Here is a 27349-nt window from a genome sequence, read left to right on the forward strand (position 1 = left end):
ATAAATTAAATTTACTTTCGCCCCTAAAGATGACTTTGCCCCAAAATTCTTGGTTTGTTTATGTATTCCTTTGCAAATGCAATTCGTTTTTTCTTATTAGTTGCAGACACTAAAGGTTTACGACTTGCAACACGTCCATGGTAACCTACTTTCTTCAAAATATTTCGCACATTTTGTGGGGTAACAGTTTTATTCTGATGTTCTGCTATTTCGTTTGTAATTTTTGGAGCACTTTATCTTGGATTCTTCTTCACAATTTTAATAATACCCCGTTTTTCGCGAACAGTAAGAATTCGTGGACGTCCTTGCCACTGTTTCGAGATCAATGTATTCGTTGAAAGGTAGTTTTTCACAACTCGTCGTACAGTAGAATGTGATCTTCCAACAATCGTTCTAATTTCTCGAAATGTTTTGCCAATCCCATTGAACATTTATGAGAATTATTAGCAAGTCGCGTATGAAAACACACAATACATCTGAAGCAGAGTTGAAAGAGATATTGCAGGAAGAATGGATCAGAATATCAACAGAGGAAACTAAAATATTAGTAAATTCAATGCGTAACCAGTAAATTCAATTATTTATTTATTATAACTCATATGTTGAATTAGTAAATTCAATGTGTGTGGGGTGTTATAAAAAACAAAATGTGTGCAACAAAATACTAATTTAGTTGTTTTTACTGCGACAGGCATATATTATTACTTGAGAAAATCTTTCTATGCAGACTTTTTCGACGCGAATTTTCATGACATGTTATTAAGTTCTGTAACTTCTGCGTACAACAATTTAATCTGTTGTAGTTTAACATAGTCATAAGATAAACTTTGTGCTACACATTTTATCATAAATAAACCGCCATTTTTTATTTTTTAAAGAATTTTCACGTTCTTTCTGACGTTGAGTGTGTTTGTACGCAGACTTTATTTACTCACTGTACACATCTGTTTATTAAACGCGGAAATTAAATTTCTGTTATATATAATTATAATATGCATTTTATAAAAATAAAATAATATTATTAAAGAAAATATAGTTATTATTTATAACGTTCTGTATTAGATTATACATTATAGAATATTATAAATCATCATTAATGTATGTCTTCATAAAATCGGAAAATTATTAATAAAAATTTTAGTTTCCATCAATAAAAGTAATAGGTGTCAATTATCTGTTGTGGGTATATCCGATCATTTGAGTTATTCATAATGATAAGTACCTACTTTTGAACATAAGCCCCAAATATAATATCCATTAATATCCATCCTATTTAACAGGTTGAGCGCCATAGCGGTCATTATAACTGATGACCACGGCGGTGACGGGTGCCCATCATCCGATTTTTCAAAAAAGCTATTCAAGAACATTTTTCTTTCCAAAGTATACATTGTTTAACGTGTAAGGATATCTGTTGTATGCAAATTTAAAGTTAATTCCTAGAGAAAGATCACGAGGTTTCACCATGGCGCTCAAGCTGTTAAGTATGAATTCGTATTATTGGCTTGAAAATTGATACAAGTTATTCGTTTCAAATCAGGTAGTTTGAATGCAAGGAAGCCATTTAAACATTCAAGCAGATTGAATTTTTTCATATTTCATATTTCATAATTTTTCAAACTACTTGATATACTACTTGGATGGTTCATTACAGTATAATTCCATTTGTTCGAACTGGTCGGAAGTTATCGACGAGAATGATCCCATTCGCTATAGTTTATTCGTTCGTGTAGAAGGAGCTGATATTTCTATAACTGGATATCTACTTCATATTTACTACCATATAAATACATAATTTGAAAGCTGAGGCAATAACTTTGACCATTTGAATTCCATACACCCACAATCTTTAGAGCTATGAAACTGAAAAAAGGAGTAATAAGCAGATATTTTGTGATCTAATTATTTTTTATTACCTAACATAACACGTAACATTTAATCTAATCGTTCACTTTATCAAACATTGAACATTGGTAATATTTTCAACTTTGACTGTATTTGAACTCACATGTTGAATAAATAATGTGTTATTACAGTATTTATGTTACTTAAAGCATTAACAGTACATACTAGGAATCGGTTCTTCATGTTCTTTGCCATTTTCTTTTTACGTATATCCAATATACGAGATAAAAACGTAAAACCAGGAGTTTGTACAAATGATATGCTGTACGACTTATGTTTGTATGACTAGGAGCTAAATAGTCAACATATTCAGTAAACTGGGCATTGCGACGACATTAATTTGGACATGGAGTTCTACTGTACTTAAACGTAACATTTTCATTGGCAATTGATCTCACAAATTTGTTCATTTGTGTAATGGAAACCCGGGTGAGAAACATCGTAAACCAATTATAAATTAACATTGTATGTAGTATATTCCAATAACGGTTCTATAAATAGTATCTGTCAACATTCAATATTAAGCTAATCTATCTGATGAAATATACAATTTCTAAATGAAAATACAATCGGAACAAGTCCATAATGTGCAAAAATGAGAACGTTGTACGAGTAGCGTTAAATGGAAAATGCTACTCTTCAGAATGCTGACTTAAGTCTTAAATAGACTAGCTGTTTGGTGGGGAGAAGATGAGCAGAGTTCTTAGATTACTAGATGAGTAATTCTGGTTCTGTACAAATTCGTACTTTGGAATGGAAACTGTGACGATGCGTAAATTGTTTGGGACAAAGCTGTTACAAATCTCTTATCGAGGGAACGTTTAGTAACTGAATTGTTAACGGAACATTGGTTATACAACATGCGATTATTAATTTAGTAAAATTTTTATTCTTCAGTTTTTTGTGGCATCCAACTCTAACCCAGACTGTGATGCTTTCCACAAACTTATTGGTGATTTGTTTGTCTTCTCACAAATTATAAAAGAGAATCATATCTACTTCAGTAACTCAAATCATAAGGGAACAGTTAAAAACTTCGGGTTGTGGCGGTTTCGTTTTATCAAAGTACCTACTTATATTGCATACATATGTTGTGCAGAGCTAGAAATAAGTCACGTGGAAGGATTGCGGATCCGATAGATCCTAGTTATCCTGCATTTAACGTGTACCGAAACCGTATAAGTAAGTAGATACATATGTGTGTTTAGTATTTTGGATTATCAATCTTAAAAAATAAACGACTCGTCAGTCATTCATAAGCGGAAGAACAGTTTCGAGTGATTTTTTTCCAACTCTGTATAAGATAATAAAGCAAACTATTGTGTGCTAACTGACTATTGTCGGACCCCTCTTTATACAATAACAGCTTTACACTACTGTACTTACAGTAATCGGTCAGGACATAGAAATTGGCACTTTTAATCTAGTACCTAATTGTTATCGAAACGAAGGTAAATAACAATACGAAAATATAGACAATGATCTAATTCCACTACTCAGAATCTCGAGATCAGCGTATCCTAAACTTAATGGCAAATACAGAAAATATATCTAGCGACAATAAGTGAGAAAGACATAGTACATCCCAAGCAGTAGATGTTCCATTTTTTCGGTATATTGTTTGTTTAAAAAATTTTTAAATTTACTTCGGTGTATACATGAATAAGATAAGTAGCGAACTGCTTGTGAACATTGATCGAACAATTCTGCTGAACTGTTTCTATTCTGCTTGCAAGTTATTCATGAATTCCAGCGTGGAATAGGCACCACGAAGCTGCTTTGTTTACGATCAGTTTGTTATCTGTTCACGAACAGTTCTGATCAATGTGGATGCAGCATAAGTTGGAATTGGAAAAAACACGGGTTTGATTGGGTATACTAGAATTTCTTCTCTATGGCTCACCTTTCTTGGTATTGAATACATTAGCATGTTTTTTGTTTTTGATATTTGAACACAGTAATGCATTTAAAACTAGAAAATTATTTTGAAAACTTTACTTTAAGACAATTTGTCATTTGAATAATTTTGAAAAGTGTTATATAATATTTTACTGGTGATTCTTTTGGGACATATTCAAGTGATTGTTTAGTAAATATGTATGTCAACTGTTTAAAAATTTCTATTACTCTATTATTCTATTATTATATCTATATAATTAAAAATTTTGTTTATGCATCTCAAGACTGACATAATTGTCTGGCAGAAGTTTTAGATAGATTTTGGTTAAATCGATAAATCTTCAACCTAATATTATCATCTAATTTAGAACCCTCTAAAACTTTATTGCATCGCTGAATTTTCTTGAATTTATGTATACCTACTAGCAGCGTTATTTTTTACCCACGTTACGATAATTCTTACTTTCGATATAATAGTTTTTATGAAGTCTTTCTTTAACCCAACTTAAACAATACTGGAGACACTAGTAATAAAAGAGTTGGGGTAGTGGTATCTGTTAAATGGTCCTCGTGCACTAATTTTTCGACGAGTCCAAGTCAAAAAAATTGAAGGTTGTATAGCATTTCAACACATGTCGACACTAGATTTATGGCTTTTTACGCTGCAGAATAAAAGCCGCAAAAGGCAAGGATAGTATGTATTAGGTCAACGCTGCTCAAGTGAAGACTTGCGAGATCGTTGGGATCCCTCACTCCCGTCCCTATCTTCAGGGAAACCACGCGGCACCATAAAGGTCGATATGTGATAAGTTAGCGTCTCTATTGTCGAGAAAGTTCAAACAGTAGGTACGCTCGACGTATGTCGGGGCTGCACTATAGTATTTCAGTCAACGTCCACAGGGGTGGATGTTATACCGTTCAAAAGCTTATGCATAATGAAAAAAACCCATGGACATCATTTTTTAGTTATCGCAAACCTCCCATTCGTGAGATGTATGAACTAACAAGTGATTGATGTAGAATGTAATTTTAACGATTCTTTAACCCAAATGTAACCTAAAGCTAGTAAAGTATAACCCGAACCTAGCTCAGACCTAACCCTCTCTGTAACTATTGAGCTCGAGCATGGTTTCCGAAACCTTTACTTAGTGGAATAAGTTGACCTAGTGAACAAGTCCAAAAGAGAATCCCCCAGGTGACCCAACATCCTATAAGGGCTCAGTGGATCTATGTTGACCCAGTGAACAAGTCCAAAAACCCTAACCTAATCTAACCTCGATTTTCTGAATGGTATATCTGCGGTAGTCGAGTCTCTACTCGTTGGGCTCCTCTAATCGTAAGCTTTCAAACGGTGTATCATACACCCCTGTAGGCGTTGCCCTGAATACTACAGTACTGCCAGAGTATGTATTAATGGATCAAAGAAACAGATGGAAAGGGAAGTAGACGTATGAGGGACCTGACCACTGAACAGCGCTACATTTCCAATGAACATGATACTAAATATTATGTTACTTGGATTGTAATTGTCGAAGTTACGTAAAAAATTTACTTGCTGCTTTGTATGATCACATGTGGAATTAATTAGTATCATTTCCATATTGGTATGACGAAAAATAAGGAATTGACACACGTGTTAAACGCTAGGTCAAAATGTGGCGTTATTTCAAGTTGGGGCTCCTGCTAGATTGAGTTACGAATGCAATTGTACAATAAAATTATTAAAAACGTGCAGGTCTAATAAAAAAGATTTCTTATTATAAATTTTGAATAATTTTCTTACATAGTTTTGTAGAGTACTTCCTATAAAAAATCATTAAATTTGAACTTATCATCTGTCGCAAGTTCGTGTATTTATCGGCCATCCTTGCAAAGTCGTCTAGATCAGCTAGATTGAGCTGAGAAAGAAAGCGAAAGTAAGGTATGTAGAACAGCCGTTTCATTCTACTAAAAGTATCTACTGTATGTAAACGAATACCCGTGAGAAGCACAGTGATTTTATTTAAACAAAAGAATCAAAGCCAACCTCTTTTGCGGTTCTTATTTATGTTTTGTGTATTGTGGCTTAACAAGAAATGCACTTTCTAGGCTCTTGGATCAGCAACTGCTCGCAGTATTCGAACAATATGTGTTAAAGGAAATTGGTCATGATCTTCGTTACATTACACGAGATAAAAATATTTCTTTTCACCAATGTTCTGAGTCAAGCTAAGCAGACACGTGTATCTAATTTTGAGACATAACCATGGAAGTTGAACTAGAAATTGATGAGTCTTTGCGAAACATGTATGTACACAGAGTTTTCAGTGTATACGTACATATAGGTAGTGCTCCGCTGACAAGAGCCATGATAGCAATGCAGATCTATTGGCCTCAAGGCTCTTATTAGTGGTGCACATACGTACTGTATATTCGGTGTTCAAAAGTTGAAGCGATGGAAAATCCTTTGTTTCGACTACTAACCACATTTTAGAGATGGCAACGCATAGTGATGTAAGTGGATGAGGATGAAGTTTCTATATTCATCGCTATAAGCACATACATACAATCTCTCAGAGGATGATCGTTGCAATTAGAATACCAGGCAACTGAATAATCGAAATTGCTAGTACAGCTATCTGTCTTAATAGCCAGTTATGAAGCTAATATGTTATACAGTAAATTCTTCATATTGGTCCGCTAGATTTTATTTTGTAGATAAGTGACCATCCTATTCCCACCATTTGCGAGGGATACCTCTCGGAACCAGCCAAGCATAAAAGGTAACACTACTCGCCGCTTGCGCGGTAACTCCTTTGTAACAAGCCGAGAACTGATATTTACATAAAAAGGCATTTAGCCCTTATGTCAATAGTCGGGTATGCTTTTGCATATTTTTATTTAAAATTTATTTGACCGATAAAATATTTTTAGATGTGACCAGATTGTTATTCTTTGGCACATTTCCTATTGATAAGTACCTATTTCAAGTTTAAAACTGTGTTACTAAAAATATTATTGAAATTGATACATTGCTCGACGTCAACAATTTTGGCTATTGATTTAAGGATTACAAGTCAGAACCAAAAATTAAAACTTAAATGTAATTTTTTATTCTATTTTTATGAAACAGTTTTATCACATTACTGTGATTGTCTAATAAAAATACGATCAAATACGATTTGATTTGGACAATTTTGAGATGTGTATCTTAATATTAATAACTTTCATTTTCTTTCATTATCACGCGTAATAAATCACAAAATTTATACGTATGAAACGAAAAATATGCAATTTTAGCATAATTATTGCTTTATTATGTTTATTATATTGAAATTAGTAAGTATAATCATACTTTTGTATTTTTGTATTTTGTATTTAACATATTTTTCGTTAAATATTATAAATAATCTTATAATATTTCTCAACTAATTTACAACGTAAATATAAAAAATATTTTCCATCTTATTCAGTTTCTGGTAAATCAGCGATGACATCCTCCTATCTATCAAAAACTCATGTTTTATAATTGATTCCTATATTTTTCGAATTTTTTACGCATTTTACAATAATTTTTTGTTTCATTAATATTACTTAATTTTTAAATATCAACAATAAATGTGACTGTTTATATTTATAACTGCAGTTTCATATAACATTTGCGATAAAGTCGTTCTCTAAAGAAGTTTAACTGTTAATATAAAAAATGAATTTGGCCAAAAAGAACACGATATCGAAGTTAACAAAATAATTTTTATTTATGAAAATTTAGTAGTTACATTCAATCCTTGATTTTAACTGAACAAAACAGGTGAAGAATTTGTGTGCATCTCATTCATTTTTAATTTGATTCTTTGTTGAAGGAGTTATTCAGTATTTGACAGATTTCAAGACTTTTCCAGAATCTTAACACTAATCTAATAATCTGACAATAATAACAAAAATTACTTACGTAATATACTGATATTAAGACGTTAAAACATATTGTACATAGATGTATATACAGGGTGTCCCAGTAAAAATTACCACCTTAATAGAAAAATTTTTTAAATAAAAATTGTTTGATATTAAAGGGATCATCATATAGTTATGACCATTTCTTTGTAAGTGGAGTCGCTGAAGAAATGTGAAGGTGACTTCTGTTTTTCTAAATGGCATCCTACATTTTTCTGTTTAGCACCTGACAATACCTCTCAAGACGAATACAAATACCTATAACACAAGATCAATCAAGTTCATGCAAGAAAGATTATGAATAATAAATAAACTCACTTTCTTTAGATGTAATGTTCGAGATAAGGCATGGTATAATAAATCGTGGTTCTGCTTGTACAACATATCCATCAATGTTTTCTATAAGAAATAAATGTAAATGTATTTTCAAATGTGTCATAGAGCAATTGCATCACTAGCAACGCGTGTACAGCGTTGTATTAATGCCAATGGACGACATTTCGAACATTACAGCTAAAGAAAGTGAGTTTATTTATTATTCATAATCTCTCTTGCATGGCCTTGGCTGCTCTTGTGTTATAGGTATTTGTATTCGTCTTAAGAGCTATTATCAGATACTAAACAGAAAAATGTAGGATGCCATTTAGAGAAACAGAAGTGACCTTTAAATGTCTTTAGCGACTCCACCTGCAAAAGAAGTGGACCTAACCATATGATGACCCCTTTAATATCAAACAATTTTTATTTCAAAAATATTTCTATTATTCCTACTGTTTAAAACATAATCAAGGTGGTAATTTTTACTGGGACACCCTGTATGATGTTTGTTGCGTTATTTTCGTATGAATTGTTATTCATTGGGGAGTTGAATAGATGTTTAACATCTTCATAATTGTATTTTGTAACAAATAGGTAAATACTTTAACGTATTTTTTCTTTGCATTAAATCTAACAGAAAAATTCGAGGTAATAAATTTTTGAAATATAGTGCCTTCATTGATAATGGAAGTTATTCTATTCAAATTAATGAAAATAACAAATTTCTGTCGCAAAGTATTATAGTTCGAATAATTTTTCATTAAATAAGGTAATTGTTGGTTACAGGATTCGGGCGCTGGTGCACCGACAGATGATGATGAAACGGCGAGAAGCTGTAAAAGGTAAGTTCTGATGAACATTATTGTAGTTTAATATCGTTCCTGATGTAGATAAAAATTTTAAATGACCGTTATACTAGAATAATGGTACACTGCCCTTACTTATCATTTATATGCTTATAAATTATGAGAAACATTCAAACAAAAAGGAATTTTACGCTTCAGAGAGGTGAATCATAAGGTACAATACATTACGAATTTATAGGTTCAAAGGCAATTACCTGCTTCTCAATTTATTAAATTCTCGTACATAGAATTATATTCATCCGTTCTCAAGGAACAGTTTCAGAATAAGGAACTGCTAATCAATTAGAAAGACGAGCTCCTAACAGGGAAGAGAGACTCGCGTAGTTTTAACTTCCTCATTCTGGTAATAACTCAACTGAACCAACACTTCTCGGCTAGAGGAAAGTCTCGTGCGAACTTCCTCGAATCTCTCTGAGATGTAAACATTCGTTAATTTGCAGGAAGCTTGCGCGATCGAATCTTTTTTTGCCTTAATCGTTCGACTTTCTATGTTGGTATTTACGTAATCTATACAAAAGCGTGATGGCGTAATTGAATACTATCTTATGAGGTGAAGAAAATACATTAAAACTTAGATTTTCATTTTTCGCAAAGAGTAGCATCCGTTTTGTCGGTTAAAATCTTTGACTCTATACTTGCACAGATCAAGGAAGTGAGTCCTATAGTTCCGATTGAAAAATATTGGTGCAACGCGTTAATTCACATTTTAAAATGACACACAATAGGAATATTTCATTCATGATATTAGTCAGTTTTAATTTAACCTTAAAATATATATGATATTCGTCAATTAGATGATATACCTGCCTCACGATGTAATCCGATCTTGTTTCATAAGCAGATCTCTTGCTGAGTTTCATTATTATTGCTAACAGATTTGTTAGTTTTCCGTTATTTTTGGCTTGACTATGCACTAAGAAAATAATACCTATTATATTTCAACGATGCGCGCACGTATATGATTCCTGCTCTGACCTATGATAATGATCAAGACACGAAGTAATTTAACTTGAAAAGTCGGCTTCCGCGTAAAGGACGATAAGTTGATGCTATGATGATAAGGCAAAAAGTAAGGGTAAAGATTAGACACCTTGTAAGGGAAAGTGGGGCATAATGGAGCACTTAATTTTGGATGCTGATATCAGAAAATCAGAAGGCTAAACACTATTTTTACACTACGAGTCTTAAATTGAGCATAGATTTTAAGAAAAACGAACTGGTTGTTAAAAAACTATTTAATTACAAAGCAAGTAAGATTTTTCGAAAATATATATACAGGGTGTCCCAAACGAAGTGCGGGAGCCGAAAATGGCAGATTCCTGGGGTGATTCTAAACAACGTTTTCCTTTGTAAAAATATCCTCCGAAGCTTTATTAACGAGTTATTAACGAAAAACCCCGACCAATCAGAGAGCTTACTTAACTATATTGGTCAGATTATCCCTTATTTTGTAATCTCTTTTTTCTATCATATATTTTTGGTATTCGGCAATATGATAATATATGTGAAATATTGACATATGTAAGTTACAAGTGTCACACATAGGTGAAGGACTATTGTTTAAAATTGTATGTAAGCAGGCCAATTTTGTATGTCCAATTTCAATTTTTATTGTTACTGTCTGCTGTCTGTGATTTAAGTCTAAGCGAGTTTTAATATCGCAAAGGTTTTAAATTTGTACAATACACTTGCTTTATACATTCTCCAAGTTAGAGCCCATTTTTGTTTACTCAGTAGTTCAGTAGATTTACTGACGTCTGAAAATATGTTATATATAGAATGGTCTGTTGATTTTGCAATGGTGCGAGTTTTGCTACGGGATCAGCGGTATCTTCTCCAAATATGTATGTTTTTATATGAAGGAATCCAAGTGATTATTCTTGTTTTTTCTGTTTCTGGTACCTTCGTGTATAGTTCTTCAATGTAAAGGCGATTTTATTTCAGACTAGAATAAAGGATTCCCGTGACGAACGCTAATAAGTTTGTGGTCAGGTTTTAAATCGGCGACAGGTCATACGGAACGTGAAAGTACCGCAATCCTTGTTGTCGAGACATTATCAAGCCTCGTGCTCGATTCAAGTGAAATTCTATTGCTTTCTGCGGAATGCAGCACATTTAGTTGACTTTCGCGAACAATAGAATCATCTGCCGTCGTTATTGTGCATAAATTGAATCGATCCGAACGAAAGAACTTCGTTACGATGATCATACGAAGGCGCAATAGATATTGTCATCTGAAGTACGCTGGCTGTGGAACAAGTCCAGGATTTAGTGCAGGATATTGTTACAAAATTATTCAACTGTGATAGCAGTAAGATTGTTGAAAATCTCGATAAATCATCGCTAATTGGCTCCAACTTTTAATTTCAATGTGACAGGAGAAATCTCGGAGGATCGAGAGAATTATCGGTGCGGTTGTTGGCTCCTTCTTATTCACTAAATGATCGCCTTGCGAGTGTTCGAGTAGTTTTCACTTTTCACATCTATTGTATCTTGAGTATCAGGTGAAAAGGAGAAACGAAGAATTCTGACGGCCCGTCTGGAAACCGTAGGCCAGTCAAAGTGGTCTACCTTGAACGGAATTCTCGGTCGTTCGTAAATTTCACTAACAAAGAGCCCTGTCTACGTCCGAGAATAATGGCCGGACGTTGCATGTCTTTTCCTTCGTTAACGATGCTGCTCGGACAATACCGATGCCATTTTGCAGAAGTAAATAACATAGATCTAAAACGATCTTGGGTCGTTGAATTCTTCGATGCATTTCAGAGGAGAAATATTTCATTTAAAATCGCGCACCGAAATAAGTTTCCATGGTGTTAGAGTAGGTAACAAATAGCTAACAATAAGCGGTTTATGCAGAAAAACAAAAAAGAAATGAAAAGTATTATTTTGATGTATGGTTTTTAACAATATGCATATATTCATAATGTATTTACTAGTACTTCAATAGTAATTTTTAATTACTAAAGAAAGGAGTTCAGGTTCATTAAAGATGTAATAATAGTTGTCTTTAGGTATATCTACATATTCATCATTTAATTTTACAAACTTTGATCCTTTACAAACTATTTCTCCGAACTTTGTTCTCTTATTACTTCCAATATTATAGAATTATGTCTGTCTTGTACAAGTATATGGGTCAGTTGTACATAGACGCTGACGTGTAGGACACTTGTGTGGTTCTCGATATTTTGACACATAAGCTACTGAATTGGATTTTGTAGGAGAGACTGAAGACAAAAGTAACGACATCATGAAAGTAACAAGCTTCTTCCCATCTTCCACTAAAATTTTCAAAAGATGCCTTATATACAGTTATAAGTGTGCAAAAATATTTAGTAGATTTAAATCTAATAAATATTTTATTGGTCACTAAAACAGGAATGTTCCAATCGACTAATTGTAATGGAACTAATTCAGAAAGCTATTTTGTTGTTACTTGATATCGAATGAATTGTTGTACATATGTATATATATGTATAAGGTAATTTACACTTTTGTCTATCCGGATAATTTACTATTTTTCTAAATATTCATTATAACTAATTACACATATATGCAACGATTACAGAAATTCGTTTCATAGAATTATTTTTCGTGTCTTTTTTTTTATGTAATCGAAGAGCAATTAGTTTTAATTATAAATCACAGAAAATGTCAAAAAATAAGGTAAACTTATAATTCTGCTTAGCAGTACTTTGTAAAAGTAATTTCAGCAAATCAAAAAATGTATTATATTCAAACGATTCTCAATTAGATTGATTATCGAAAAACAGTGGCCATTAGAGCGAACGTTTCATACATAAGAAAGATTAAAAACATCATGATAAAGTATCAGAATTAAGCATCTGAGATATCTCTTAATTTATTGTTAATTTCCATAAATGAACAGCATTACAAAAAACATACGTACTTAAGTACCTAAATAGCGTGCGTGCGCAAAAAATTTATCGAGCATTAACAAATCGCTAAAAACTAAAAACAGTCTCGTACAAATCTGCGTGAAAGAACCAAGACGCTAGCGTATCCGAGAAAGTAACACCTTACGTATCTCATTTTGTTCAAGCTTTTACGTAATCGCTACCACGATTCTACTTTCTGCACTTCTACTTCCTTTTTTACTCGACACCTTTATTTAGAGCACAATAGAGCGCAATTGTATAGAGCGAGGTTTCATACTCGCATTCAGTTTAACTTTTAATAAAAAAAAGCAGTTTCCAACTTTATTCTGTCTCGCTACTATTTATTTTCATTATTTCAAAATGTCTCACAACTACTGATAATCACATTTTATTGTGCTTACTGTACTTCAGTTTATAATTTTCTTTTGAGGTCATTCACCTTCGTCTGGCGGCAACTATGTACAACAGCTGCTGCAGTTAGATTCTTTGTTTATCTTCCACTTATCAATGGAGTCGATAATAGCACGTGCTAAGCACTCACGATTTATATAGTTGACCCTTGAACAACGCGGGGGTTAAAGACATGGACTCGCCGCGTCGTTGAAAATTCGCGTATAATTTTTGATTTCCTGCAAACTTAATTAGCGTGCAATAACCTAGATACTATTGATCGAACATATATTTCGATAGTATATCACTATATTCTTACAATAAAAGTAGTCAGAGAATAGAAAATGTTATTATGTAATTATCGTAAGGATTAGAAGGTAGATTAGGTAACATCAAAGATCAATGCTGCATCTGTTTGACCTACCCACCATGTATGGTTTAATGAATGTGGAAACTCTGTGCGTGTACTGTATAAAGCTGGTAAGATTGCATCTGGAAAAAATGGGGGATCTATATGATTGCAATAGATAGAACCTACTAATTTCACACGCGTTTTCGAACGTAGCATGTTATTGGTTGAAGCGGTTATAACTGCTAATTGAATCGATGTATCCTCTATATATGGAAAACTATTACTGCATCAACATGTGTCCGAGATGCAACCTTACCAGGTCTTCACAGTATGTATGTACATGTGTAGTGTGTATGGCTGGTAAGTTGGCAGTTGGGATAGTACCTAAACCCTCCTTTATCGTCACTACAAGCACCGATTAGTAACTGTGACCAATTCAACCAAATAATGAAAGTTTATGTGGCCTGACTCCATGATTGTGACCGAGTAGGTTGACCTATTTTGCTACGACCACTTAGATAAGCATTGTTTCTGTCTGCAAACTTACCAATCGTATACAGTAATTAAGAAGTTAAGATTTACGATTTTTTAGTGGTAGCAAATGAATTAAACATTGTTATAATGAGTGAGAAGTTCTACTACGTCTTTTTTTATGAGCAACAGAAGTATACTCAACGAGTACTCCTTTATCATTTGATAAAGGAAAAAAGTAGGTATGTGAGATATCTATAAATTTTTTGTCGTGGAGACTTCTCAGAATATTTTCTGGATTTGTTTATGAGAAACATTGGTTGAATGTATATACATCGAAATGCAGTTCTGAGCGCTAAAGCGATACAAAAACAAAGGAAAATGTATATCTGTAATAACAAGCGTTTCCTTCTCTGCGCGTACTGTGCAAATGCTTTATGACACTCTCTCACTCGTCTGTTATTCAAACTAAATCTTTTTGATAAACGAATCGAGTTACAACAAAGTTCGATACAAGTCGTCGCTCTTCCGCTTTTACCATCGGTTACGAGACATTCTATATAAACGTGCTATTTTTTAGAGGCAAAGAAACGTAATATGTTTTTTTATTGACACAAGCAAACTATATATTACGGAATTCTTAGACAATCAATACCACTTTCCAAGGATTTTCGTATCTATTGCACGACAATCTGTTTAATCTACATTTTCTACGGTTGTAAGAGATACTTAGGTGGAAGGTTGTGGTCTCTTCGTTTCAGGTAGTGAATCATACAATCCTCATAGAAGTGATTTTTTACTGTTCATGGCTTATACAGCTTTATTTTGTCAGATATTTATGTAACGATTGCCACGTAAAAATGTATGTTTTTATGTTATTTTTTACAGTTGATAGTTCATGATAAACTATTAAAACAGACAAAAGTACGATACATGATTATCAGTTGCATCATTTATTACATAGAAAAATTAAGAAATTGGCCAAACGGAGAGAACAGAAAACATTATAGACATAATATTGTTTATCTACAAAGAGGAAAAGAAATTAACAATTATTTATTAGTGATTTTAATATTTATTCATGAGTTTTACTTTTACGCGTGCACGATAAGTATTACATTTATGACAAAATCCACGCATTTTATAATTAAATGTTAAAAATAAAAAAATTGAAATAAGTAAGGTTAAAAAGTTTATCCAAACATAATTCTTGCTATCACTGCAATGCTAGATTGTACTTGTAAATAGAATTTTTGAGCTAGCAAAATACCAAACAAAGGTACTTTTTCTAAAAATGCCTTGATAAAACAACAACTCGATCCTATATCACACGTTAGAGTAAAGAAATTCAAGCTGATAATTCCTGCTTTCCTCGGAGATATGTACGTTATTTTTTATCAACTGTATTTACAAACTTATCTCTATTTCCTATTTACATTCTACCTCGATTCTGCTTGAATTATGATGAGACGAAGACAATCAAGAAGCAGGGAATAAAAGTTGGGGAAGGACCGCAAGGCAAGGTTAGGTTAGGCTCGTTTTGGAGTTCAATGGAGCGTCAGAGAATCCTAAAAGCGCGATCTCTCTAGAGACAGTACCGTACTCCAAATTATGCTGTGTTTGGTATAATATTTTTCGAGTGAACACGAAAAGTCAGTTGCACTCTAAAATTACACATGAATATATACTCAAGAAAACGGAACCACCCTATTGCCTATCCATCATCTATATGAATACAGAAACTTTAAAATTTAAAGGCGGAAATATGGGATCAACTCGGATACTACTCTAACCTCAGAGAAACATATAAAAAATACACATAAACATAAATATTTAGAATCAATTCTATTTGAAAAGATATAAACGAAATCGTCGCTAATGACCTAGATGGTGATGCGACGTTAAATCCTCACACAAAAAGAAGTCAATTTGTTTAAAATTCGATAAAAGATATGGAACATGTTACTGCTTGTAGTTAAAGGGTAGAGTTGTCAATGTTGTCATTCTTTTTAAGTATTCCTTTCTTTGTACATTGAAATTTTTAATTAGGCGAAAAGAACTACGTACAAAGTTAGTCCATCCAAATTCACGTAATTATTCCAAGATTATATCTTGCTTAATATATTTAATTCTAAGTTACCATTATAAAAACTTTGTATACAGTATATTATTTAAATTCATGCACCAGATATCTAAGTATATTATTATCCAGTAAAGACTGACAATTAATTTAATTATCAATTGTTATGTTCGATTAATGATATCGATGATTTATTTTACCAGTTGCATATGATACCCAACTTTTAAAAATATGAATCGTAATTTTGAGTTAACTTAACAAAAATGGTCAAAAAACACTTTCATTACCCGTCTTACTAGGAAAAATATTGCTGAACTTTAAGACTGCCACTACAATGAAACTACGGAAAATGTGAGAAGGTTTCACCAGGCCTGCATTGCAAGTGTTCAAACAGCATTGAATTCGGTCGTAATTTGCTACGCCTCCGCTTCGAGTGCTTTGTCGAACGGTCGTGGTCGTGCCAATTCACGTTGAAGCAAGAACAAAATAGTAGTTTTGAACAGGCTTGGGCGTTACCGAAATAAGCTATTTGGAAAATGATCATTTGAAATAATCAGTGTTAATTCAATTACACAGACAAATGATTTTTCTTTAGGTTATTTTGTTATTTGATTCTGAAAAAAATAATTCTCTATTTTTTTATCTGACTAAATATTTATTGAAACAATTTCTCAGATAGATCGATATTTTCCAGCGAACTGTTTGGAGCGAATATAATCTTAAGTGCAAAGTTCATTAATTGTAAAAATTTCCAGATATCAGTTTAATAAGTAATTTAGTTGAACCACTTCTATGTAAAATTATCTCATTTCAGTAAATTAACTCAAATAACATGAAATGATTAAAGATTAATTTATTTGAACTGAGAAGAAAATAAAATTACTTTCCTGTTATTTGTAAAGTAAAACTAATAAAATACATATCTAAAATAATTCGTTATTTTAAACGAATTTTATTTTATTTGAAATAAAATGCGCCGAAGTCTGATTTTAAACCACCTTGTGCATGCGTCAGTGCGCATGCGTAAGGAAATACGTAACACGAGTTCGTAAACACACAGCGGAAATGTGTTATGGTGCCATGGAGTACGTCCTTTCCTCCGTTTTCCATGATTCTACGCTTCCATGTTCTCGATCGACCGACCGACCGCGCTTCGGCCGGTAGGTCAGGTTAGTATCGTTTCTTGCTTATTGGGTGGGGCGAACAGGAGTGGGGGCGACTGGTCCCCCCCACCGTAACTTGTTCTGCGTCGCACTTCAGTCGCCTCGCGTACGTGAAGTCGTGTACATCTGGCCGCCGCGACGGTCTTTTCAGTCATGCTAAACACGTTGTGAGAAGTATTCTAGTTCAGTTGTGTTTCTTCGTCGACTGTGGCAGAATGTCAGATTGTGTACCTCCCAGTAACGAAATTTTTAGCAAATAAATTGTGCGATCTCAGGTTTTTCTCGATAATCGAGCAGTACGCGTTCATAGTTGAGATCCGTGACTAGTTCGACAGTGACGCGCTCAAGATTTCCGGAAATGTGAAATGTTGTGTCCAGGAAATACAGTAGTCGACTCATCGAATTGTCTCGTGCCTCGGAGTAACCTTACCACTGTTGACCCGTGGCATGCGTTGATTTAATGGTTGTCGAGAGCGTCGAGATGCGGAACCCAGGGTTCCTCCTCGAAGACGCCAGACACGGATATATTCAGTATATCAGGTACAGTTTCAGCGATTTCCTTTTCTTCTGAGAATCGGAACAATTCATTTCTTTTTTACATTTACGTTTTTGCATTATGTGTATTGTGCATGATCCATACACTAGTAACGTATCATGTGGCTGATGTCAAATTTATATTTCAAATTTGCTTCACGATTTTCTAACGTATATTACTTACCTGTGTAATCAAATTTTCTGCTTGAACTTTAACAATTATCCGAAAATCATGGATTGTTTTATCATTATATAAAGTTGAGGAATTGTAATTATTTATTAATGCAATGATTATTATTTATTATTTTATACTGATATAACTTTACCTGTAAATTGAATGATTTAGGCGGGTAATTGTTATTCATTATTAACTATTATTGAATTTAATTGTGTCTTTTCTTAATTAATTTATGATTTTTAAAGTTAATATTTCTGAATACTAATTTCTGATTCCTAAATTAAATTCGCATAGTAGAAATAAATAATAGTTGTCATGTGTAGGGTGTATCATGTTAATTTTCCTATTTACTGGTAAGGTGGCGAGTCTCTTCGTCTTGGTGACGTATAGAGCAACAGCTGCATCCTTTTCGCTATCGCAATTCAAAGGAGGGAATCCTCTAAAGTAGTCCTCAGAAGAGATAGGGATTGAGAAAACAAGTTTCTGTACGTGTTTCGAACGTTCTGTCTTTTTGGCTGGTCAATTTAAATTTGCCATGATGCATTATTTAAAGTATACAGATTTCAGTTTCTTACTTATATAAGTTTTCTTACATCTTCTATCAACACAATTTCGCTAGTTCTCGTAAAAAATTCGATTCAACGTACGAAGTCTGTATTGTCACTGTCGAGTGTCGAGCTGTATTAAAATGTCGCTGTCGTGTTACTTGGTGAAAAGAAACTACTTATGTCTTGAGTCTATAGATAATTGTCAATCAAATTTTGGATTTTTCTGAAAATTCATGGATGAGAATTCGAAAAACTTCCACTTTGAAGTCAAAGATTAAGCATTTCTAGGATTTTCAATGAAACAGTTTAATTGTTAGTAAAAATTAAAATTTTCTAGAGCTTGTAGAATTATGTAATTATCAAGGAACGAATTGAATTTGTGAGCGTTAAATTTGTCACTATTCGTTAAAGCACAGTTTAGTGGTATACAATTCAATGATTGTAATTTTTTAAGATATTTTTAAAATCATTTTTTCTTTACCCTAAGCTAACATGAAAATATTTGTATGCTCAATAAGGTTTTAAAGAGCAAGCATCGCTAAATAAGTTTGATTTAAAGAAACAGATATTTTATAATACAAGTTTTATTTTCTTTATATTTTATCTAGTAATATTAACTAACATCATTATGCCCTTATCCATATTATGGTTGAAAAATAGAGAAATAATGAAATAAAATATTACAGTAGTAGCTAGATTTGCTAAAAATAAGGTATTGGAAGTTAATTTTCAATAACGAATAACATTATGCAATTTTATTTCAAACAATATCTAAAGGAAGTTCAGTGTAGTCAGTTATCGGTAAAGCCATCTTTTAAACTGCAATACAAGGCACCGTGGCTAAAACCTTTTCCAGGCGTTGTGCTTTGATGATTTAAAGGTGAAATTCTCAGAGGAGCAGGTAGAAAAAGGACCATCTGTCGAATCCGAACAGAAGCGAACTGGTGATGAAACGGAGGGAACCGGTTCGGTGTTCATCTGGTTTCCACGGGACGAAACTTGGAACGAGGAGCACGTGTTCCTTCGAAGAAGCAGGCGCAGAAGCAGCTTCTTTGTTATCGCGCTGCATCTGGTACAGCATTTTCCCCTCGGCGTTCACACTCGTATTTCTGCCAGTTTGCCAGAGAATCGAAAGCCTTTGGAGGGTCACCGCGATTTTCTGTCCGTTTGTCGGTCTCTACGTTCACCGTTTCCGCTCTAGTTGGCTGCCTTCCAGCGATTCACTAGATATTCTTTCTTCTTCGACCGAGACGCAATTTTCTCTGCATTAAACGCCGTTTTTCCCGTTCATTTCTTATTCATTGCGTCATAGGAAATCACGGCTCAGGTGAAAGCGATCGATCGACGTTGAACGTAGCGATGCGCTCTCCGAACGATATCTGAACCGTTAAGAGCGATCGTCTGCGCCTGGAGCTTTAGATCAATAGAAACTTAAGTTTTGTAATAAGATAAGTTGCTTTTGTTATGAAGGAATAGAGTGTCATGGCTAATTTTTCTTCATTTATGCTTCTTATAAGCAGAAATTTTGTTTATATGTATATTATTCCAAGATGAAGTTTGATTTTTTAAAATTGTCATTAGTGACTTTTTTTTATTTCTTTCTTCTTCTTTTTTTGTTTTCAAATCAGTGGAACACAGAAAAATTCTCTACTATCACGCTTGTGGATTATTTCTCTCATTTAATGCTCGAAACATTTGTTATTTACTTGTTCGGCTTCATCCCTGTCAGGGATGAAATTACCCCTTCGATATAATTTTTAAAACTACTAGAAATAGATATTTTAGATAAATCAATTACATAAATATTTTAAATATGTAAATGCATTCACAATAAACAGTGACTCTTTTGAGGAAGCAAAATGGTTATGCCAATATTAACGCAAGTGAGAACTTAGCATGATTCGTACATTTTTCCAGTTTCACGATATTGACGCATACGTCGCACGGATTTTTAAACCATTGTCATCGGTAGAAAATAATTTCTGTTTATTACATTTAATTGAAGTAGAAATATTTATTCCGAATTAGCTGTAAAAATAATCGATTTCCTCATTTTTTTGAAAGTGTTGAAACTAAAAATAAATATCTTTGAAAAACACGTTTCTTTGTGTTTTCATTATATTTCTTTACCGATGCGTACGTCATGGTATTCTTCACAGAAAGTCATAAAAGATTTAGCTATAAAAACGTTTGTTTCTTCAGTAAATCTAAAGTTATCATAGAAGTGATGAAACTTTGATGATAGTTTCGCTTCTTACATTTACGTCTTACGATCAGCTATTAGAAAAAATAAGTATCCTGTACCTTTAGCCATTCTATAGGTCCATAAAGTCACACTGAAATCAGTGGGATCACTTAGCAGATGTTTCTTATGGGGTCCTATTCTCGAGTCTGCGTAATGTGCTCGGTATTTCCGCGATCATCTTCCTGAACAACTGTGCAGCGAAATGCCACGTAATGCACATGTGCCTGTATGAATTTAAATCGCTGATATTAATGAGCATTCTATGAGTACGTGTCGTTACGTCTGGCTCATTTCAATTAGTTTTGTCAAATACAGTGGTTGTGAAACACCTACAGAAAATGCATAGTTCTTTGATTCAACAGGAATGACATGATTTTACGAATTTATTTTGAAAATGTGTGTATTGTATTAAAGTAGTAAACGGAGTAAAATCTGTATCAAAATACATATTATTCAAAATGATCAATATTATAGTATGTATAACTGACAATGTATTTTTTGTTATGGAAATATAAATTTAGTTATCTATTATTAAATGAATAAGACTGATTTGCTATTGTCTTGAGATTTTTAAGTACCTATGTATATACATAGACTTACTGACAAAAGCTAGGAAACAAAATAATCGTTCAGGAGTTATTGTGTATTTTTTTATCTTCTAAGATAGATACATTGGAATTAAAAATAGTATAAAAAGATAATATTTCATACATTAATGCACACTAAGTTTTGTTTTAAATATACATATATAAAGACTATAATTAATATTGAGTCGAAGAAACATAATAAAATCTCTATGACAAAAGTTAAGAAACATACTCTGTTTAAATTGTATAACCACTTTCAACAAAAACAACGGCATGTAATTTTTGTGGTAGTCTAGTATGATGTAAGATAACCCTTGGATTTGATGACGGCATGGCATCTGCGTGGAATTGATTCGATTAATCGAACACAAAGTTCAACTGGAACTTGAGACCATATTTTTGTAATTTTTTGCACTAATTCCGTTTTATTGGTAAAAGAATCATTTCCCACTTGACGTTCAACGTAATCCCACAAATGTTGAACTGGATTTATGCCTGGAGATTGACTTGGCCACTTGATTACATTAACATGAGAAATGTTTTAATGAATTTAGACGAATGCCTTGGATCACTGTCGTGTTGAAATGACCACTTTGCTGACATTCTCTCGTTAGCAAATGGCAGCATATGATTTTCTAAAATATCACGATAAACAATCTATCCATAGTTTCTTTTATGTGCATTAACGGACCAGTGCCGTCGCGTGAAAAACAACCCCATACCATCATATTACCATCACCATATTTTACTGTTGGTTTCAGGTATTTGACATTATATCTTTGTCCAATAGGACGTCGCACGTTCCTTTTAGAGTCATTTCCGAATAAATTGAACTTGCTTTCATCACTCCAGAATTTTTGACCACTCCCTAACCGTCCAGTTAATGTGCTCTTTAACGAACTCCAACCGAGCTCTCCGATTCTTTTTAAAAATAATTGGTTTTTTACATGCACTGCGTGAAAAAAGATTATTTTCATTTAAATGACGACTAACTGTCCTCCTACTATTGTTTTCGAGACCCAATTGATTTTTAATTTCGACAGCAGTGTAAAATGGATTACATTTAGAGATTCTTGCAATACGACGATCTAGTTTTTGACTGGTTTTTCATGGTCTGCCGGTTCGTGATGCCGTTTTAACAGTTTCATATTCTTCAAATCACTTTATTTTTGTGATAATACAACGATTCACACCAAACACTTTTGCAATGTCAATTTTCCTCTGGCCTTTTTTAAACATTGTAACTGCCTTTTGTTTCTCGGTTTCAGTTAAATGTCGTCTTCTTGCCATATTGAATTCATTCAACGATGTCAGAGAGAAGGCTAAATTCGTCCGAGCATGTTTGATTACATTGTAACGCTTACTTATTGCGTCTCAGACTAGAAGTCTTCGTGTTTCTTAACTTTTGTCGTAAAGATTTTGTTTTGTTTCTTTAACTCAATATGAATTAGTCTTTATACATGCATATTCGAAACAAAACTTATTATGCATTAATATATGGAATGTTACTTTTTTATACTATTTTTAATTCCAACGTATGTATCTTAGAAGACAAAAAGTATACAGTAACTCCTGAACGATTATTTTGTTTCCTAACTTTTGTCAGTAAGTGTATATACTTCTGATGGCACGAGTGATTTGATTTTTGCTTCTAGATCTTGATTATTCAATTTTTCTATATAAGAACAATTTTCCTGTTCAGTATTACTCTTCCCAGAATTCGTTTATAATTTGTTTTCGACAGCAAATAGTATACCTGCAAATAATATTCTTATTGATTCTTTATTCTCATATAGTAAATTTATTCTTAGAGTATAGAGTCAATAAATTTATTTACAAGAAAAAAAAGTTTCATTGTTCCAAACCATGGGATGACATAATTTTCTTTTAGTAGCTGTATTAAGGTTTTCTATGGTACACTGTTTCTATAAAACGAGTTATATCAACTTATAATGAATTTCAATAAATAAATCCATTCGTAAAGTGATTCTGGTGCAGCTTTCGTACTAACTTGGCCTCATTACCTACTCTTAACCTCACAGAGGTCGAGGTCTTAATAAATTCATACCATGTACTGCATACGACTGGTAAGTTGGCAGACGGAAGAAATGCTTATCTAATTGATTCTAAGAAAATGTCAGTCTACTCGGCCACAATCATACAGTCAAGCCACATGAACTTTCGTTATTTGGTTGAATCGGTGCCTTGTGGTGACGACAAAGGTGAAGTTAAGTGGTGCCATCTCAACTGCTAACTTACCAGCCGTCTACAGTAGGTCACGCTATGCCTGAGGTATACGTTCAATGATTTCAAATGTGTGCTGCAGTGTGAAGTTTTTCATAAAAAGCTATACGAATACATGTAAAATATTGATTTTTATTAAAATAGATAGAATTTATAATTATTAATCGATTATATCATATTACTGTTACTCTTTGCTGGTAATCTCTATGACGTATTTGTTTAAAGATACACATATTTTAATATATATCTTGAGTATGTTATTTATTCGTTCTTAAAAAGTTACAACTTATGAAATTAAAATATTGACACAGCGATTTATTATTTATAATTCATTTTGTGACGTATAATCTATAATGCAACATAAAATAATCTGGAAAGAGATTAAAACTAAAATGTAAAAAGAAAAAGGTTTCATATCTGTTTTGTCAAATATACCTGCAACCTTTTAGCATGGTTAAAACTCTAATAATAGATCACTTGTAACCCTTTGTACAGTTTGTATGTTCTACAAAAAATTGTTGCTTTCCTTTTGAGGATGAAATAGCAATTGATCAGGTTAAACAGTTGCAATATGTCGTTTGTTAAATTAAATTATTGCAATCAGTTCACTCAAACTTGCATTGCTATTGATTGAAGTTTAGAAGATGTGGTTTTTGATCTAAATAAACATTTTGATTTAAATCATAGATTGTGAAATATTTCATTTGACAAAATATCTACATTATCTTCTTGTATATTTTAGCTTCTGTACATTTTTTTAACATCGTTGCAAGATTTGAGATTGTAATGGTCTTTATCGAATATGAAGTTCCATCGAGGCGATATTTTGACGATACATATGTATGGAGTATGCACGTGTCGTGCAGCGAATACGTGTTTAAATTAAGTGCTATTAACAGCAACGTGTTACACGCAATAGTGTGTCATACAACACTTAACCACATTACTCATGGAACAGGACACATATGATGATGGTTTAACCTGTCCCTAAGGTCGTGTTTTATCGCTAGACTAAAAAGAGATTGTGTCTTCAGCGTAACAAGTAAATTGGCCATAAAAAAACATATTTTCATCGAAAAAAAACATCAATTGTATCGATTCATAACCAATTGAACAAATAATATCGCATAAATAGAAAGTTTTCATAATATAGAAAGATTCTGACAGATTTCACGGGTGATGAGTGCGTACCAAGCTATCTTTTAACTTAAACAAATGTTGTGTACTTCGATTTAGTCGTAAAAAGAATAATCTTGTTTTTAATTAGTCTCCAAATGGATCGATACTTTCTACGGTTCGTAGCATAAGGGACTTAATATTACTTTTACTTCTAATTTAACTTTCACTACAATAATATTATCACCAGGAGCCTTAACTGTTTGAGAGTTATTTATAAAGTCTCCAAACTTCTTAAAGACACCAATACTTTTAAAATATTGTATTGTTCTCTGGTCAGATATACCCTAGAGCATGATAGCATAATTTTATCTCCATACTAATCTCACTGTGATAAAATTCAGGAAGCACAGCATAAATTTTTCGTCTTGCAGCTTGACAGAAAGATAACTCTATGCCTTATAATTTACATAATTATGATGCTGTACCTCAAGAGCTAGGTCTTCAGACCTGAAGTAACAGAAGGATAATATTTGATATTGTATTTGTTAGTAAGGTGTTAAGTAGACTTATACCGTGCCCTAATATTATTGAACATTTTGCGTTAAATATACATACCTGCTGGCTCGCTAGGCTTTCTAGAAGCTTTTCTTTTTTACATGAAGAACATCACTGAACTGAATACGATCAATACAATTGTATTGATAGAATGATACATAATGTTAACCACATCAATCCGATAATTGACATAGGTATTTGGTCAATCAATTCACTGCTTGAAAATCTTTTTAAACCAAATTTTATTATAGTTTATTACTATCTTATCTCTGCATATGTACTGTTGTTTGTTTTGCTATAATATTCATGCTTAGTAAAAGATTTTAATGTTTTGCCTTGTTATTAATATACTACAGCAGACTTTAATAATTAATAAATGATAATTTACTTTGCGATCAGTACTTAAATACAATTTATGCGGTTTCACTTCTGTACTTAACTATATTATATTAAGAAAAAGTGCAACAGATAAAAAAATGAACTAAAGCACTGAAGGGTGGTTTTTAAAAGAAAGTAACTTTATTCAGATGATATTTGTATTTCCATTTCAAAAAATCGAAGTTTTCTACAAGTTTTTAAAAACAGCATAACCAGAAAGCTTGACTTTAACAGAAGAGATTGACAATATCCTTTTCAAGGTCGGATAACCACTATATTGGTGGTGCATATGTACCTACATACAGGATGATTCCAACATGTGAGACATTTTAGGAGGTTATGTTCTATATACATAGAAAACAAAAGAAGGTCATACGAATATATATATATATATTTTAGTTATGCACTATTTTGTGTTGCGTAAAACACTGGCTGAAACCCATAAAAAATAGGAAAGACATAAGATACTTTTGGAAGATAGGTTCTAGATACAAAGACAATGAAAATAAGTTAAAATGCGCCTATGCCCGAAACATATAGTTTTTAAATTACCTATATGCTTTTATATTGCGTAAAATGCTAACTCATTTCTTGCTTACACGGTGTGCTGTCCCGTTTAAGGTCCTACTATGCTCAGGAATATTCTGGCCCCTTAAATGAGTGGCATACAGTTGATAGATTTTAAAGAAAGTATCACACTGTACGCAATAAAAAATAACATATAATAAAAAACTGAGCGTTTCCAAACATGTGTTCATACGAAGTATTTTTGTCTATGTATGTAGAATCTATGTAGGAACTTTTTTCATCGTCTTTATGTCTAGAGTCTGTTAAAAAATGTCTCACATATTTAGAAACACCCTATATATGCCACTTGGCCCTTTAAAGATTAATTTTTCTACTTCTATTTATTGAAAGTTCATTTAAATGGTAATTACGTATTTTATTTACTGCTATTGTCGTTTCCAATTTTGCATTGTTGAACTGTACCATCAATGTTTTAGATGTTGACAATCTGTTAATTTACACGTTTACTAATCTTGACAATAATTTTCTGTAATCTTCGAAGTTGTAATATGATAATATAACAAATTAATAGTATAACTAAGAATACGTAAATTGCATAAGATTATTGCCACTGAATGCTTCATTTTAAATCATTTAATTTTGTCTTATAAAATTCTTTTCTATTCGTAAATAATTATTTATGAGACATCATTACTCCCAGCTACGTGGGACGTGAGAGTGTACGTATAGCATTACACGTATACATACACTCATACACGAAAGTATTCGAACGCTTACAATTCTAATATTCAACTAATGAAATATGTATGTTAAATTGAAGCATTTGATGTAATATGACACATATAGCAAGGGATGGGTCTTAAGACTACATAAGTAGGATTAGACAGTAATTCAACAATTTATACCGTTTTTACACTACATTTATTGTAAACACGTACCAGAAGCGGCTCACAAAAGTATTCGAACTTTGAACAACTAAGCATTTCCAACGATGATAGAATGTAAACAAATATTTCTCAGTTCACTAGCAGAGGGTCCCAGCGAAACAGTATTCAAAATTTTTGCCACAGTCTTCATTACTAATAATATAACAAAATGAATCGCAAGAAATCGGAAACAAGCAAGTCTGTCAGAGAATTAATAGTAAATTGGCA

The 27349-nt window shown here is 32.7% G+C and overlaps 1 protein-coding gene across 3 annotated transcripts in view; it reads left to right on the forward strand.

The window, feature by feature from the left end:
- Ssh (Protein phosphatase Slingshot) overlaps positions 1-27349 on the forward strand; it is a 123350-nt gene that overhangs the window by 2639 nt on the left and 93362 nt on the right. For all 3 annotated transcript variants that reach the window (XM_076388371.1, XM_076388374.1, XM_076388373.1), the window contains exon 2: positions 8842-8897. In XM_076388371.1, coding sequence (XP_076244486.1) covers positions 8842-8897 — 56 coding nt within the window. The remainder of the gene's footprint in view (positions 1-8841; positions 8898-27349) is intronic.

The sequence above is a fragment of the Calliopsis andreniformis genome, chromosome 12 (assembly GCF_051401765.1).
Source record: "Calliopsis andreniformis isolate RMS-2024a chromosome 12, iyCalAndr_principal, whole genome shotgun sequence".
Lineage (NCBI taxonomy): Eukaryota > Metazoa > Arthropoda > Insecta > Hymenoptera > Andrenidae > Calliopsis > Calliopsis andreniformis.